Source organism: Chelonoidis abingdonii, chromosome 8 (genome assembly GCF_003597395.2).
Source record: "Chelonoidis abingdonii isolate Lonesome George chromosome 8, CheloAbing_2.0, whole genome shotgun sequence".
Taxonomy (NCBI): domain Eukaryota; kingdom Metazoa; phylum Chordata; order Testudines; family Testudinidae; genus Chelonoidis; species Chelonoidis abingdonii.
In genome coordinates, this window is record NC_133776.1 from 19,796,416 (window position 1) to 19,810,487 (window position 14,072).

Genomic DNA, 14,072 nt, shown 5'->3' on the forward strand with positions numbered 1-14,072 from the left:
AGAATAGTACACACAGAGAGAGAAGGCAAGACAGTTGAATGATTAAAACAGGCTGCATTTCAAAAACAGTGAATCCGTGTGATGCTGACACTTTTAGATTGAGATGGATCACTACTGGAGCACCACAATGCACGTATACGATTTGAAAGCAGCAGAGAATCCTGTGGCACCTTATAGACTAACAGACGTTTTGGAGCGTGAGCTTTCGTGGGTGAATACCCACTTCGTCAGACGCAGGTAGTGGAAATTTCCAAGGGCAGGTATATATATGCTAGCAAGCAAGCTAGAGATAACGAGGTTAGTTCAGTCAGGGAGGGTGAGGCCCTGTTCTAGCAGTAGAGGTGTGAAAACCAAGGGATGAGAAAAAGAGAGATGTTCCATTTGGGCTCTGGGAATGCTTCACTTTGCAGTGGTTGCCACTAGGAGGGGGAGTGTTCAATAGACTGATTAAATCACACATTTTAATTTGCAATGTGGACTGCATTCAGTATGCACTGTAAAGTACGTTTTAACAGACTAGAACAGGCGTTTGATTTCAAAGTGAGACTTCTGTAGAGGGGAGAAAACAAAAAACCTTAGCGTCTTCTCAGTAAGAAAAACAGGTAAAGCTGTGTCCCCTACAAACATTTGAGTGCTTCCCCCCCCGTAAGCTTTCATCTTTTTCTCACTCTTTGGATATAGATTGTGTCTTCTTACTGCTATAATATTAATAGTAATGTCAATAATTAATTTACAGATGATTCCTGAAAAAGTTTTAATGGTCAAAATCTTATTAGCTTTACAGCATTGTATGCAGCGTTGTAGCCATGTTGGCCGCAGGCTATCAGAGAGACAAGGTAGGTGAGGTCTTATCTTTTACCAGCTTCTGTTGGTGTGAGAGACAAGCTTTGGAGCTACACAAAGCTCTTCCTCTGGCCTGGGGAAAGGTACTCAGAGTGACGCGGCTAAATACAAGATCAAACAGATAGATTCGCGTAAATAGGTTAGAGGCACAACAGAGCCTGGGAACTTAAATTCAAAATTTTGCTTGACACTGAAAATCGTAGTCTTAATAAAGACACAATCTGTAACCCATTAACCTCCCCCCCTTTTTTTGTCCTGTGACTAACGGGGTGTTAACCTGCCACTTCCTCTTGAACAGTTCCTTAGAATATGTGCTAACTACTTATGCTAAACTATCTGTTTGACTTTGAACGTAGCTGTGAGTCTGAGTACCATCCCCAGACACGAGGAAGAGCTCTGAGTAACTGGAAAGCTTGTCCCTCTCACCAAGTCGGTCCGATAAAAGGTATGACTTTACCCACTTTTACAGTGTGATGTTTAAATAGTTTTTTCCATTTATGGAACCCTAAGTGGTTTATAATGTAATGAAGGCAGAAATAACAGATAAGAAAAATGAAGTTTAGATGAAAATAAATTGAATGGTGCAGCAAAAAACTGCAGGCATGTCACCTGAAAATAGGTGTTGTCATCAGGTTGTTGCTATTCTTCTACTTGTGTACAGTGACGTGAGTGATATCTCAGAGAAAATAATTATTAATTAACTAGCCATTCTCTGGCCGCAATATATATGTAATATCCATGGCAACCATTTTCAGTGCAAAGAGATTTTACAGTCTGCCTGTGAGTATGTATGTACCTTCCACTGATAGACTAGTTAACAAATAATGCAATAAACTGATAGGGCTTCAATATAAAGCTGGAGTTTTCAAGTTGAACCTTCATTGCCAGAGGACTGGAACAAGAGCAATGCACAGACGGTGAAACAAAGGGGTTTTGAGGTATGTGCTTTTATTCATGGTTTTCAAGTTTCAAGAGTATATATCACACAATAGGATTTGTACTGTAAATCCTCAATTTCAACTTCTCAGTCCCGGAGAAGTGCAGAGCTCCAATACCTTGTTTCGTTCTGTGTTTGACAAAACCTTTAACCTTACGGTAGATTTCATAATGCTGAATGTTGCCTTGCAATGTTCCTGATCGACATATTTGTGGAAAGGGTCAACTCAGAACTTCAGCCAGGAACAGTTGGATTATAATTTCTTTATTTCATTGAACAATATGGTTTTCAATATAGTAAAACAATTGCAGGCTGAAAATACAATATTCCCTGGGAAGCCAACAATGTTATAGTACAGAAAATGTCTAGGAAACCTTATATGAATGTATTGTGCAGTTTATAAAAGTATCTTTGCTTGATTATATTCTGAAAATTGTATATTGAATTTTATCCTAGCTTTCACTTTCCCTTGAAGACTGCTGCTGTTTTGAGATTGGTCTTTCTCAATGAGTTAATAAACTACCTCTTCATTCCTATGACCGTGAGGGTATTGAGTGAGCGGGGGAAGGGCCGGGCAAGTTACATGGAGGCTGCAGGGGGAAAAGCATCAAGTTTAAACTGTTCTGATGTCAAAAAGCTTTTCCCCCAGTACTGCTGATTATTGGAACACCTAAGTGTTTTAAAAGATCAGTGCGATGAGAAGGACTATACTATTTCCAGTGGCAAAACTGCATTTTGTTCTTATTTTAACTAAATAAAAGAAAGTTATTTCCCTGTATTTCAGCCAGTTTTGTCAGGTAAAATGCTTTTAAGCAAATGAAAAATGCAGTTACTGTTGCTGATATATTGATCTGAAGGTTGGAGATGTTTTAATAGTTTTATTGCTGGCATACAGTTAAACATTAATGGTACCTTGTTGTTCTTCACATGAGATGGAGCAGTGGACTGTGTAAATGTCTAAACTAAAATGCAGCTTCCACTGATGTAACTCACTCACTACATTGACGAGGCTTAGCGCTCAAGTCAATGTAGTTAGGTAGACTCGGTGTCAGTGTAGATGCTACATCGACTTGCTGCTTTTCAGAAGCCATCCCACAAATGCCCCACACTGACCATTAAATCAGTGCAAGTGCTTCTGGTGAGGATGCGTGCCACCAATACAAGCAGCATAGTGTGGACATGCAAAAGCAATTTAACTGCTGTGGTGACTGGACATCATAATTTTGCAGTATTGACTTGCCCATACCGTTTGTCAACGATGGCACTTTTCTAACATTACTAAATGGGCTTTGCTCTGGGGATCTTGTCAGATCAACTGGCACAGTCACCCTTTGAAATCACATGCTAAAAGATCAGATATGCATACCAAAATATTAATACAAATTCTACAGATAATCATTTTGAATATTGCATACATCTGTGTCAATAGGCATGCCTTGCTTTGCTAGTGTGTACTGTCTGCAGTAAAGCAAAATTTGGATATAGAAACTGAATTACACAAGGAAATACATGAATTTTATGCAGTAGTCACTTCTGCCTTCTCAGAATTACACCACTTAAGTAATTACACCAGCTTAATTCACAATAGTTTCCCCTGACTTACTGTTTTGTAACTTACACCACAATTTATGTCATCATTGATCTGTAGTATAGTTGTTATTTCCACTATACAAGGCAGTATATAATAGAGCTCTTCAACATTTTTTGTCAATTTTTTTGGTAAAATACATCCTGACAACTTTTAAACTGATAACCAAAATTTGGGGTGTTTTGTTTGTTGAAAGCTTTAACCAAAAAAAAGTTCCTGGAAAGTTCAAGGAAAAGCTGAAAAGTTTCATGAAAAAAATTGTATAAAATTATTTTTTGGGGTTTCCTAGAAATTTGTCACAGAAAATTAAATACACTTCCTGACCAGCTTTAGTAATTTACTCTATTTAACTGATCTGAACATCAGAATATTACTTTGTCTGTGAGGTGTGGTTGTATTTTAACTTCTTTGGTCAAAGGACACATTCTTAAAGCAATTATTTGCTAGATATTTACTTAAAAGCACATTCCTGAAACTGTTTTTGTGTTTATCTGTGGCTAGATGGGAAAGAAGAAGTTCAGCGGATTAGAAATCTCCCTGATTGTCCTATTCTGTTTGGTGGTGATTGTAGCCTGCGTTCTGGTTGCACTTTTAGCAATAGGACAATCTGGACTCCAAGGTAACAGTTGTTATTCGTCATGATTATTGTAGAACTCAAAGGTCAAGCCAGGAATAGTCCCTGAATTTGAATTGCTCAAGGAGGGAATGGATTAGATTTGATTAACAAAACAAAACGAGTCTAATCAATGCCCACTGAAGTCAATAGGAGTCTTTCCAGAGGAGGATGGATCAGGTTTATAGACAAAATTCAAGCATGAGGGCATGTAACTCTCCGTGTGTTTATATGGTGTCCTTCACAAAATCAGTGCTTTTGTGTGTAGATTGTAAACTCTTTGCGATACAGATTGCATCTTCCTGTGTATTGTGTAATGTCTAGCGCAATGCAGGCCTGATGCTGACAAAGCACAGTGGTTGCTCCCTTTTTACAGGTAACGTTAATATTTATAATGAGTAAAAAAACTAGAAAGATTAAGAATTTAAAGCAGTTACAAGGAAATGCACCTCCTCTCCTCCCAACACCTGCACTGTGTATTTCTTCAAGTTACTTTTGTAATGAGGAAAGTGGAATTTCAATATTGCAAATAACAACCAATAGCTCTCCAAAAGAGAGAGAAAATTTAAGAGCTCCTGCTCCAGCCCATAACTCCATGAATATGTACTGTGTAGGAATGAAACATACTTCAAATATTTTGACCCATTCGATAACTACATTGATAAAATACATTAATATTTTATCAGATGATTAAGTATAGTTTGGTCCTTTGATGTAAGTCTCCCCATGTTTTATACTTTTAATTAATTAGTTATACCATTTAGAATGGCTTGTAAACCCTAATTTGTAACTAAATCCAAACTGATTAATTTTTTCAGTGAGATCCTGTTAAATGTGGAAGAAAATATTGGAAAAGACAAGAGTTTTCTTTTAATGAATCAATAAATTAGATAAAAAATTTGTTTAAAGGTAGGCTAGGATACAGAGCCAAATGTGCAAGGATCCTCTGTTTTGACATGGTCACATTCTGCGTGCATCCTCACTTGCATGTGAAGATTGGGTAATCAAGCCCACAGTTTGTGCATACAAATAGTAGTGTGTATAACGGGAAGTGATGAATGCTAACACAAAGTGAATGTGCTCAGGTATTGTTGCTCAGGTATTGCTGCTCATGGAGGCAGGTACTTGCATTTATTTGTATCAGCTTTTGGGCCTGAACATACCTACCTGGCCTAGCCGTTAAAAAAAGAAACAAACAAAACCCCACTATATAAGGCTCAAGCTGGAGTAATTGTTGTAGGCCTCAATTTGGAACCTAATTAACTAACTAACTAAACTGAAAAAAGACCACAACTTCCAATGGGCACGTGCAACACCCCTTATAGTACTATCTGGCAGTGGAGGCTCTTGGACTCCTTAAGTTCACTAGTGACTACAGCCCAGGGGTGAAAGTAAGTTAAAGGACTTACTGGTACACTGGAGTCCTGAGCAGGGGCATGACCTCAACCGGAAGAGGCAGGGCCTTGAAATCAAATTTTAAAGGCTCCAGGGATCCAGCTGTGGCTGGGAGCCCCAGGGCCTTTAAATCACCCCCAGAGCTCAGGGGTGATTTAAAGGGCCAGGAGCTCTGGCCACTGTGGGGAGCCTGGGGCCCCACTGCCGGAACCCTGAGGTGGCGGTGGCAGGGCTCAGCCGGCACTTTAAAGGGCCAGGGCTCCCCATAGATCCTTTAAATCACTCCCAGAGCCCTGCCGCAGCTACCCAGGGTTCCGGCAGCAGGACTCAGGAGGCAATTTAAAGCGCCCTGGGCTTCAGCTGCTGCAGGGAGCCCTGGGCTCTTTAAATCACCAGCCTGGGGAAGCCAGTCTGGTCGGGACACTGTACTGGACCATATCTGCTTACTTTCACCTCTGCTAGAGCCCCACAAATTTAATTATAACATGGAACATCTTAATATCTCTGGGATATTCATGTCTCTGAGGATGCCCAAACTCTGGATACTGTGGAAGGAGGCATACACAAGGTAGGAAGCACATATAAGAGCAGCAGAACAATATCATGAATATGGAACAAAAGTCACTCCATTTTTAATACTGGGTGAATTTTAAATGAAGTGATGTGTGATGAGAGTTACAAGACTTCTTTGAAACTTTATCACATTCTGCATCTTTATTTTCAGCCATAACGTTAAAAAAAGTCAGGCATATCTAGGAAGAATTCTGTGCTGTCTTGCGCCTCTTGTAATTATATACACCTGAGAGAAGTAGGTCCCAATATGATTACATCAGAATGGCAGTGTTTTATACCCATTTTGCTTGGAGGTACATGCCTGCACAAGTTTGACGGTAATGGGGAATCAGGCCTTTAGATTTAAATTATTTAAAAATCTAATTAAGCTATTTCTAAAATTCAGCACTATTAATAATAATCCATTCATTTCTTTAACAGACTTTTCTCCGAACTGTCCAGCAGTAAGCTTCTCAGAGAGAATTGACTGCATTCCTGATCAAGGGGCAACAAAGGTCTGAAACACATACATGAGAGGTTAATTAGAAAATGGGCCATATACAATGAAACTTGAGATTTGACTACAAAAACAACCTTGTGTACACAAGAAAAACTAAAGTCTGTGATCTGGGAGCTGTAGGATGGGATTTTCAAAATCTCTCAGTGCTGGTTTACCTCTGCTCCCATTGGAATCTGGGAGTTTTGCTACTGATGTCAGTGAAAGAAAAGGTAGATCCACGCTGGGTGCTTTGGAAAATCTCACCCATGATATATAATACAACCTTGCTCTGCTGAAACCATTTCCTCCTTCATTATCTGACATTCAGATATGAACATTTATAATGGCACAGTCCCTGGATAGGCTGCCCTACCTGAAACCCTTTTCCAGTCCTCATCTCCCTGAGTACAACCCTTTCAAGTGGCAGGCTTGTGCCTCTACTTCTCTTTGGGGTGGGATCCCACAATCACACCACTCTCCAACAGGGTGTCCAGTTTACACCCCCTGTTTGCTAACTGTGGTACCTCGAAAGCCCAGTGGACTTGGCACTAGCAAGAGTTCCCCTTCAGGAGCCTGTAATCAGTAGCGATATGCAGCTTCTCCAAAACAAAGCATGATTTATTTTGCCAGAGCTCAGACAAAGGGTGTTAAGATAACACAGACCTACATGCATACTGTCTTACCTATTCTTTAGAGACTAACAAATTATTTGGGCATAAGCTTTCATGGGCTAAAGCCCACCTTAATTGATGAGTCTCTTTAGAGTTGGTATGGCAGTACCCATTTTTTCATGTTCCCTCTGTGTGTGTGTGTGTGTGTGTGTGTATATATATCTTCCTACTGTATTTTCCATTGCATGCATCTGATGAAGTGGGTTTTAGTCCATGAAAGCTTATGCTCAGATAAATTTGTTAGTCTCCAAGGTGCCACAAGGACTCCTCGTTCTTTTTGCTGATACAGACTAACATGGATACCACTCTGAAACCTGTTACCTACTCTTGACATTCCTCTCCAGCCCCCAACTAGACTTGATTTAGCCTTGGTATCTCTTGTTCTCTTGGGGGCCAAGTTACAGCCTGGTTGCTGCAGACCGTGACACTCAGTCAATCTGAGTAAGCTTTAGTCAATCTGAGTAAGCTTTTGTAGTAGCTGACAACTTCCCCCCACCCCTCTGTAAGGCAGATCTTTTCACAGATCAGGGTCTTTTGATCTCCTCCTTCTCACCCATAGCAAAACAACCCTGTCACCTGGTTGAAACTGAGGAGTTCAGGATGATATTTCAGGGCTATAAACCAGGTTAATGTGATTTGAGGGGAAGTTCCTTATCTAGGCCTTTGTTTTTCCCTTCCTGCCTATCTCTTTAACAATGTTGATCTAACTGTGCATTCAGTCAGGGTAGGATCACACAGATACACTAAGGGGCATATGAAATTTATAAAAAGTAATGCAAATGTAGCTTGTGGAGCACTGGGAAATATATGAGATTTCTGAATCTGAATCCTTCCTATGTCATCAGATATCATTCAGAGCATGAACAAGGCTCCTCCCTGTTAATCATGCTGCTTGCCAGAATGATTACCTTGTTGTGTTTCTATAACATCTTCTTTACAAGAATATGTTGTTGTCCTGTCACTGAACCCCCAGCCTGGAGGATCAATTGACTGCTTATCATCTAGTACCGACCCTTTGCCCTCTCTGGCTTGGCTGGTCCTACCAGGAGCTTACCCTCCCACCCACCTAGCTCAGTCACTGGAACATATCAATCTTCCTACCGTTTCAAGGTGCAGTTCCCAGAGAATAATAATAGTTAATTAGATGTTAATAATCTTCTCAAGATGCACTAGATCTGCATCTTGTGTGCCTGCATCTTGCCTCCATATCAAGTTTTCAGTCTCAATCTCTCTCTCTTTTTCAGATGATCACAGAGACCTTCCTGGTTAGGAATCTACTGTTCGATACTTTTCATATGCAATGGAAATATTGTCGTTTCAGTTTTTCTATCTTTGCCCTTAAACTCATGAATTTCACTTTTATTCCTCTTTAAATTATATGTTCTCTTCTGTTAGAAGCTGGTGATTTGTATCTTCCTTCCTCTCTCTCCCCCTCAACCAGTGGGATTATTTTTGTATGTGATGGTTAATTCCAGCCATTCAAAATCAAAATATCACTAACATGAGAGAGTTCCCTGATGAGTCCCAAACTTCACAGTTGCTAATGCTCTTGTCATTCGATAGCTTGTACTATGCTATATGGTTCAATAATATCCCGCAGGTAAACATATTGTGCTCTCCTGTTCTTTCACAGGGAACAAATTGCTTTCCTATCTTGCTCAAGAAGTAGTGCACAATATAGGTGCAGTCATGCAAGTCACTCGAATCTTTAATTGTACCTTTTGATCTAATATTCCCATGTTTAAGTGGTGCACTCATCCTTCAGTAGGAAATGAATGCACACATGCAGCACTTTGTTTACTGTGAGTCCCATGATAAGTCTAGGATTGCATTTTTCCCCCACTGTGATTAGAAGGCTCTGTTTGAAAACTAAATAGAAAGGATTTGAAAGGTGAGAACCAATGCTGAGCCAAAGATTTGGATGATTGTTGTATATGTGATCCTTAGGCTTCTCTAAGGTACAGACATTTTTTGATCTAATATCCTTTTATATCCCTAAAACTGGTGGTGGTGGTGGTGGTAATCACAATAATAATAATAATAATCAGAACAATTCATTTATTTTTCTATAGTACCCTAAAATGAAGTATCAGCAATAGTGTCGATCGACATTTTTTGTAATGTTTCATTAGGAAAGTGGCCTGAAAAAAAGGGATGTGGATTAAAAAAAATTTCAATCCACACCCTTGAGCAATGTAGTTACACTGACCAAAATCCCTGTGCAGATAGCGCTATGTTGATGGGAGAGTTTCTTCTGTCGACATAGGTACAACTCTCAGGGAGGTGAAGTACCTGTGTTGATAGCAGAAGCACTCCAGTTGGTGTAGGTAGTGTCTTCACTAAGCGCTCCAGTGGCACAGCTGCACTGGTGTAAGTATAGACAAGTCATTAGTTAATAACTGTACTTAAGTGAAGCAAGCTCAGGGAGAGTTTGAAATCCAACAGAGCTATTTGGATTCAGAGATGAATGGGAAGCCAGCAAAAGCAATAGAGCACTTGGTGATATAAATTCTGTTATATGGAGTCAGGTCTAGCTATCATAACATTGCTGAGCTCTGCAGTGACAGTTGAAAAGTATTCTAAAGGAATTTGTTAGATCTGGCTTGAAAACAGAAAACCACTTTCATAAAATTCTTTCCATGTTGTTTAATTCAAATTTCATTTTGTCAACATTTTTTTACCAGCTCTAGGATCTGTTAGGGTAGATGGGCTGTCTAATTCTGCTACTAATTTCCACTGAGATTAGTTTACAGTATCATTAGTGCACTCCGACCCAAGTGGTCAGTTATATCTGTGCTGAGAGAAAATATGTAGACATCAGAAACAATATGAAGTTGCCCCAAACTGCTTTTACTTACAAATGTATAACACTTGGCAGACAATCTGTAAAGAAATTAATTTCTAACAGAAAAGCTGTAATATCCAAGCTAACATGCACACAGAGGTAGAGTATATGTTTATGCCACTGTGTTTTATTTATAGTCAAATGAAAACATTACTTCAGTGAAAAACTTATTAAACTATCAGTGGGGAAAGGTCAAGAAGGTTTGGAGTTTAGTTTTGGTCCAGAAGTACGCGCAGATATTTTGATACTTATTTGAATGATGAGTGAAACTATTGCATCTTCCTAAATGGATTAGAAATCTGATTTTCTTTTTTAAAAAAAGCTTTCTTGAAATATTTCAATATGTCCACTTCTGGTCTTAGCTGAAATTTGGAAATAAATACAAAAAATCATTAAAAAATAATAGTATCCAAACATTTCAGAACCTTAAAAAAAGACACCTTTTCAATGTGGTTTTCAGAATGGTTGAAAAGTCAGACTTCCTACCTTTCCTGAATGAAATCACTGATTTCTACCTTAGATCTAGAAAAGCCATTCTTTGCTTCTATCATGTTCTTATACAGTCAAACAACTACTGATTTCCCCCAAGGGGAATGCTTGTGAATGTTATAACAAAATTTGCTGGTATTTGAAATACACATGATGCATGATTTCCCATCTAGATTGTTATTTGGTGCTAATCAGTGCTATTAATATAATCAAGTTCTTCTTGCCCTTGAAACAGAGCTTATGTACGCTGCGTGGCTGTTGCTGGAGTCCACAAAATGAAACAAGCATACCATGGTGCTTCTTCTCCAAGAGTCATGGGTATAAGGTAGAAGGAGGTGTGACGCAAACAAATACAGGTAAGCAGCAAACTGAGCTCAAGCAGTAAAGTATGTCCTTGGTGCCCATTCTGCTTGTCTGTGTCAATTACTTGCATCATGCGGAGGTTAGAAATACCCACCAAGGCAGAATCAAGCTGGTGAAGGATACTTCCCATATATCCAGAGCAGGGGGAACTATTAAGCAAATTGTGTCCTGTTCCTGGAGCACTGCAATAACACATAGCCCCATACCCAGGGTTTGTGGCAAAGCCATAATTTAGCCCTGAGTAACTACATGACATGGTGGAAACCCTTGTCCTTTCTTGCCCAATCCCCTTCACTTGTTACTCTCACTTTCACCCATGATTAGTTTCAGAGTAGTTTACAGTGTTAGTCTGTATCCTCAAAAAGAACAGGAGTACTTGTGGCACCTTAGAGACTAACACATTTATTTGAGCATAAGCTATAGCCCATGAAAGCTTATGCTCAGATAAATTTGTTAGTCTCTGTGGTGCCACAAGTACACCTGTTCTTTTCAGGATTAGTTATTGACTTTGATACATAGAATATCAGGGTTGGAAGGGACCTCAGGAGGTCATCTAGTCCAATCCCCAGACAGATTTTCACTTCAAATCCTTAAATGGCCCTCTTAAGGATTGAGCTCACAACCCTGGGTTTAGTAGGGCAATACTCAAACCACTGAGCTATCCCTAGTCTTATTGTATCATGGATAAAGTTAAATAGAAAGCTCCCTGGAGGAGGGGCCATCTCTTCACATTTGTGCTGTAAAGTTCCCTGCACCCCTTTGAGGTCTGAATAAACATTTCTATATATGAACGTACCATGTAGATCTTTATACTACATGTAATGATTTTTATAGTAAGTTTTCAAAGGATGCACACCAAATGCATTAATCCAGGCATAGGCAATTTATGGCATGCAGCCAAAGGTGACACATGAGCTGATTTTCAGGGGCACTCACAGTGCCCAGGTTCTGGCCACCGGGCCGTGGGGCTCTGCATTTTAATTTTAAATGAAGCTTCTTAAACATTTTACAAACCTTATTTACTTTACATCCAACAATAGTTTAGTTCTATATTATAGACTTATATAAAGAGAGTCTTTCTAAAAACATTAAAATGTCTTACTGGCATGCAAAACCTGAAATTAGAGTGAATTTATGCTGTAAAGTTCCCTGCACCCCTTTGAGGTCTGAATAAATATTTCTATATATGAACCTACCATATGTTCAGCAGCATGCAGGAGGTGCTGGGGGGGAGGGGTCAAACCACTTCTGAAAGGTTGCCAACCGCTGAATTAATCCTTAAGGATTCTATAGTAACTGCAAGGCGTAGCTCTTGTTTATAATAAAAGGTTTAGAAATCCTGACCTGAGGAAAGTTTAAAACAACAAAAAAACTAGTCATGTTTAGTCTTGAGAAAAGAAGATTGGGATGGAGGTGGGAGGGACCTGATAAGTCTTCAAATACATTAAGAGCAGTTATAAAAGAAGACTGTGATCAATCATTCTCCATGTCCACTGAAGCTAGGCCAAGAACTATTGGGCTTAATCTGCAGCAAGAGAGATGTGGGTTAAATATTGGGGAAAAAGCTTTCTAACTTTAAGGATAGTTAAGCACTGGAATAGGCTTCCAAGGGAGGTTGTGGAATCCCCATCATCGGAGGTTTTGAAGAACAGGCTAGCAAAGCACCGGAGAGTGAGGGTCTAGGTATCCTTGGCCCTGATTCTGGACACTTCTAGCTTTACATTTCTGTGATTTCATTGTGCAATAAAGCAACATTGTAATATTATTTTTTTTCTTGTTAAGGTTTTGTAGCTAAGTTAACGAGGCTGCCTTCACCTTCCCTATTTGGAAATGATATTACCACTGTCCAGCTCACGGGAGAATATCAGACAACAAATCGCTTCCGGTTCAAGGTTAAATTGTTTCTTATGATATTTAAGATTAGTATTTTACACTGCCTCATAACACAGGAGATGCAAATGGCAGAAGAGACTGGTAGTGGGATCATGGAGAGTTTCCTTTTCTCTCTAGTCTCAGCTTGTTCTAATTCATCCTGAAGATGGTCCAAGTGCTTTCCAGAATCAGAATGGGTGCTCTAGCTTTTTTACCGCACACCACAACACTACAGCAATGTGGGAGAGGTAGTGAAGAGCAATAACATATCCGATTGGAATCTGAATAGTCAGGATTATTATCTGTCTGTTTGACCAGGGCATTTGAGCAACCCCCACTCTCAACAGAGCCACCGGCTTCCTCAATTCCCTGGGGGTATTCGACCCCTGCTCCACCCCAGGGCCAGCCACCACTGAACCCATCCCCCAAGGCCCCCGCTCTGCCTCTTCTTGCCCTCACTCTTCCCTGCCCCCTCTTCCTGCCCCGTTCCGCCCCCCCAAGTGCACCCTATCCTCGCTTTGCCCCCTCCCCCCCAGCACCTCCTGCATGCTGCTGAACAGCTGATCGCAGCAGGTGGAAAACACTAGGTGTGGGGGAGAGGATGGAAGAGCTGTTCTGTGGGGCCGACACTGTTGAGCACTCACTATTTTTTTTCCCCTGTAGTTTCTCTGACCCTGGAGTTTCCATGAAGTCAGCTCCTATGCCCCCTATTCCCCTCTCAAAACAGCCTGGGATCTGTAATCATCAGAACTCATCTGCTTCTTGGTTTTTCCATCTAATTTGAAATGAAGAACTGGGCAGTGGCTCAAAAACAAATATCTGAGTGACACCGATATAAACACCCCATTATTCCTTAAAGCAAAAATCCAGTGGTGTTGAGATTAAATACAGTTTAAGAGTAAAAATAAATGTTAACAACTGCATCATCTTCGGCTGTAGAGGGTCAAGCCTGGTTAGTAGTTAGAGGAGAGACTGCAAACGAAAAACAATGGAACTAGAGTAAGCATTGTTTATTCAGTGCTTAGTCCCTTTTTCTGAAAGTCAATACTGAACCAATGCCCGAATCAGCCAATGAGTTTATAGAAGTGTCATCTTTTGGATAAGAGATTGAATCCAGTTCTTGACTACTTGTATTCATTAAAGAGCCCATAGCACCTTTCAGATACTAAGGAGCACTGGCCATGTAGTCTTAGACAAATTTCTGGCTAAAGTTCCCTTTGTAGTTTCAGTCAAATACAAGTCATTTTTAATTTTTGTCCTAACAATTGCAGACCTGCACCAACACTAGGGTTTCCAAACCATTTTAGAGGTCTGCAGAGAAAATCCATCAGCCTATGTGGAAAATTGACTCTAATTGGCTGCCTTTCCCCCTCCTCCCACCTCTTGGGAAAGCAATTAGGGGTGG

At 40.1% G+C, this 14,072-nt stretch overlaps 1 protein-coding gene across 1 annotated transcript in view; it reads left to right on the forward strand.

The window, feature by feature from the left end:
* Positions 1-1,191: 1,191 nt before the first annotated feature.
* SI (sucrase-isomaltase) overlaps positions 1,192-14,072 on the forward strand; it is a 198,485-nt gene continuing 185,604 nt past the window's right edge. The window contains 5 exon segments of the mRNA XM_075068972.1: positions 1,192-1,288; positions 3,870-3,987; positions 6,370-6,443; positions 10,668-10,788; positions 12,578-12,687. Of these exon segments, the coding sequence (XP_074925073.1) occupies positions 3,870-3,987; positions 6,370-6,443; positions 10,668-10,788; positions 12,578-12,687 (423 nt within the window). The 5' untranslated portion in view covers positions 1,192-1,288.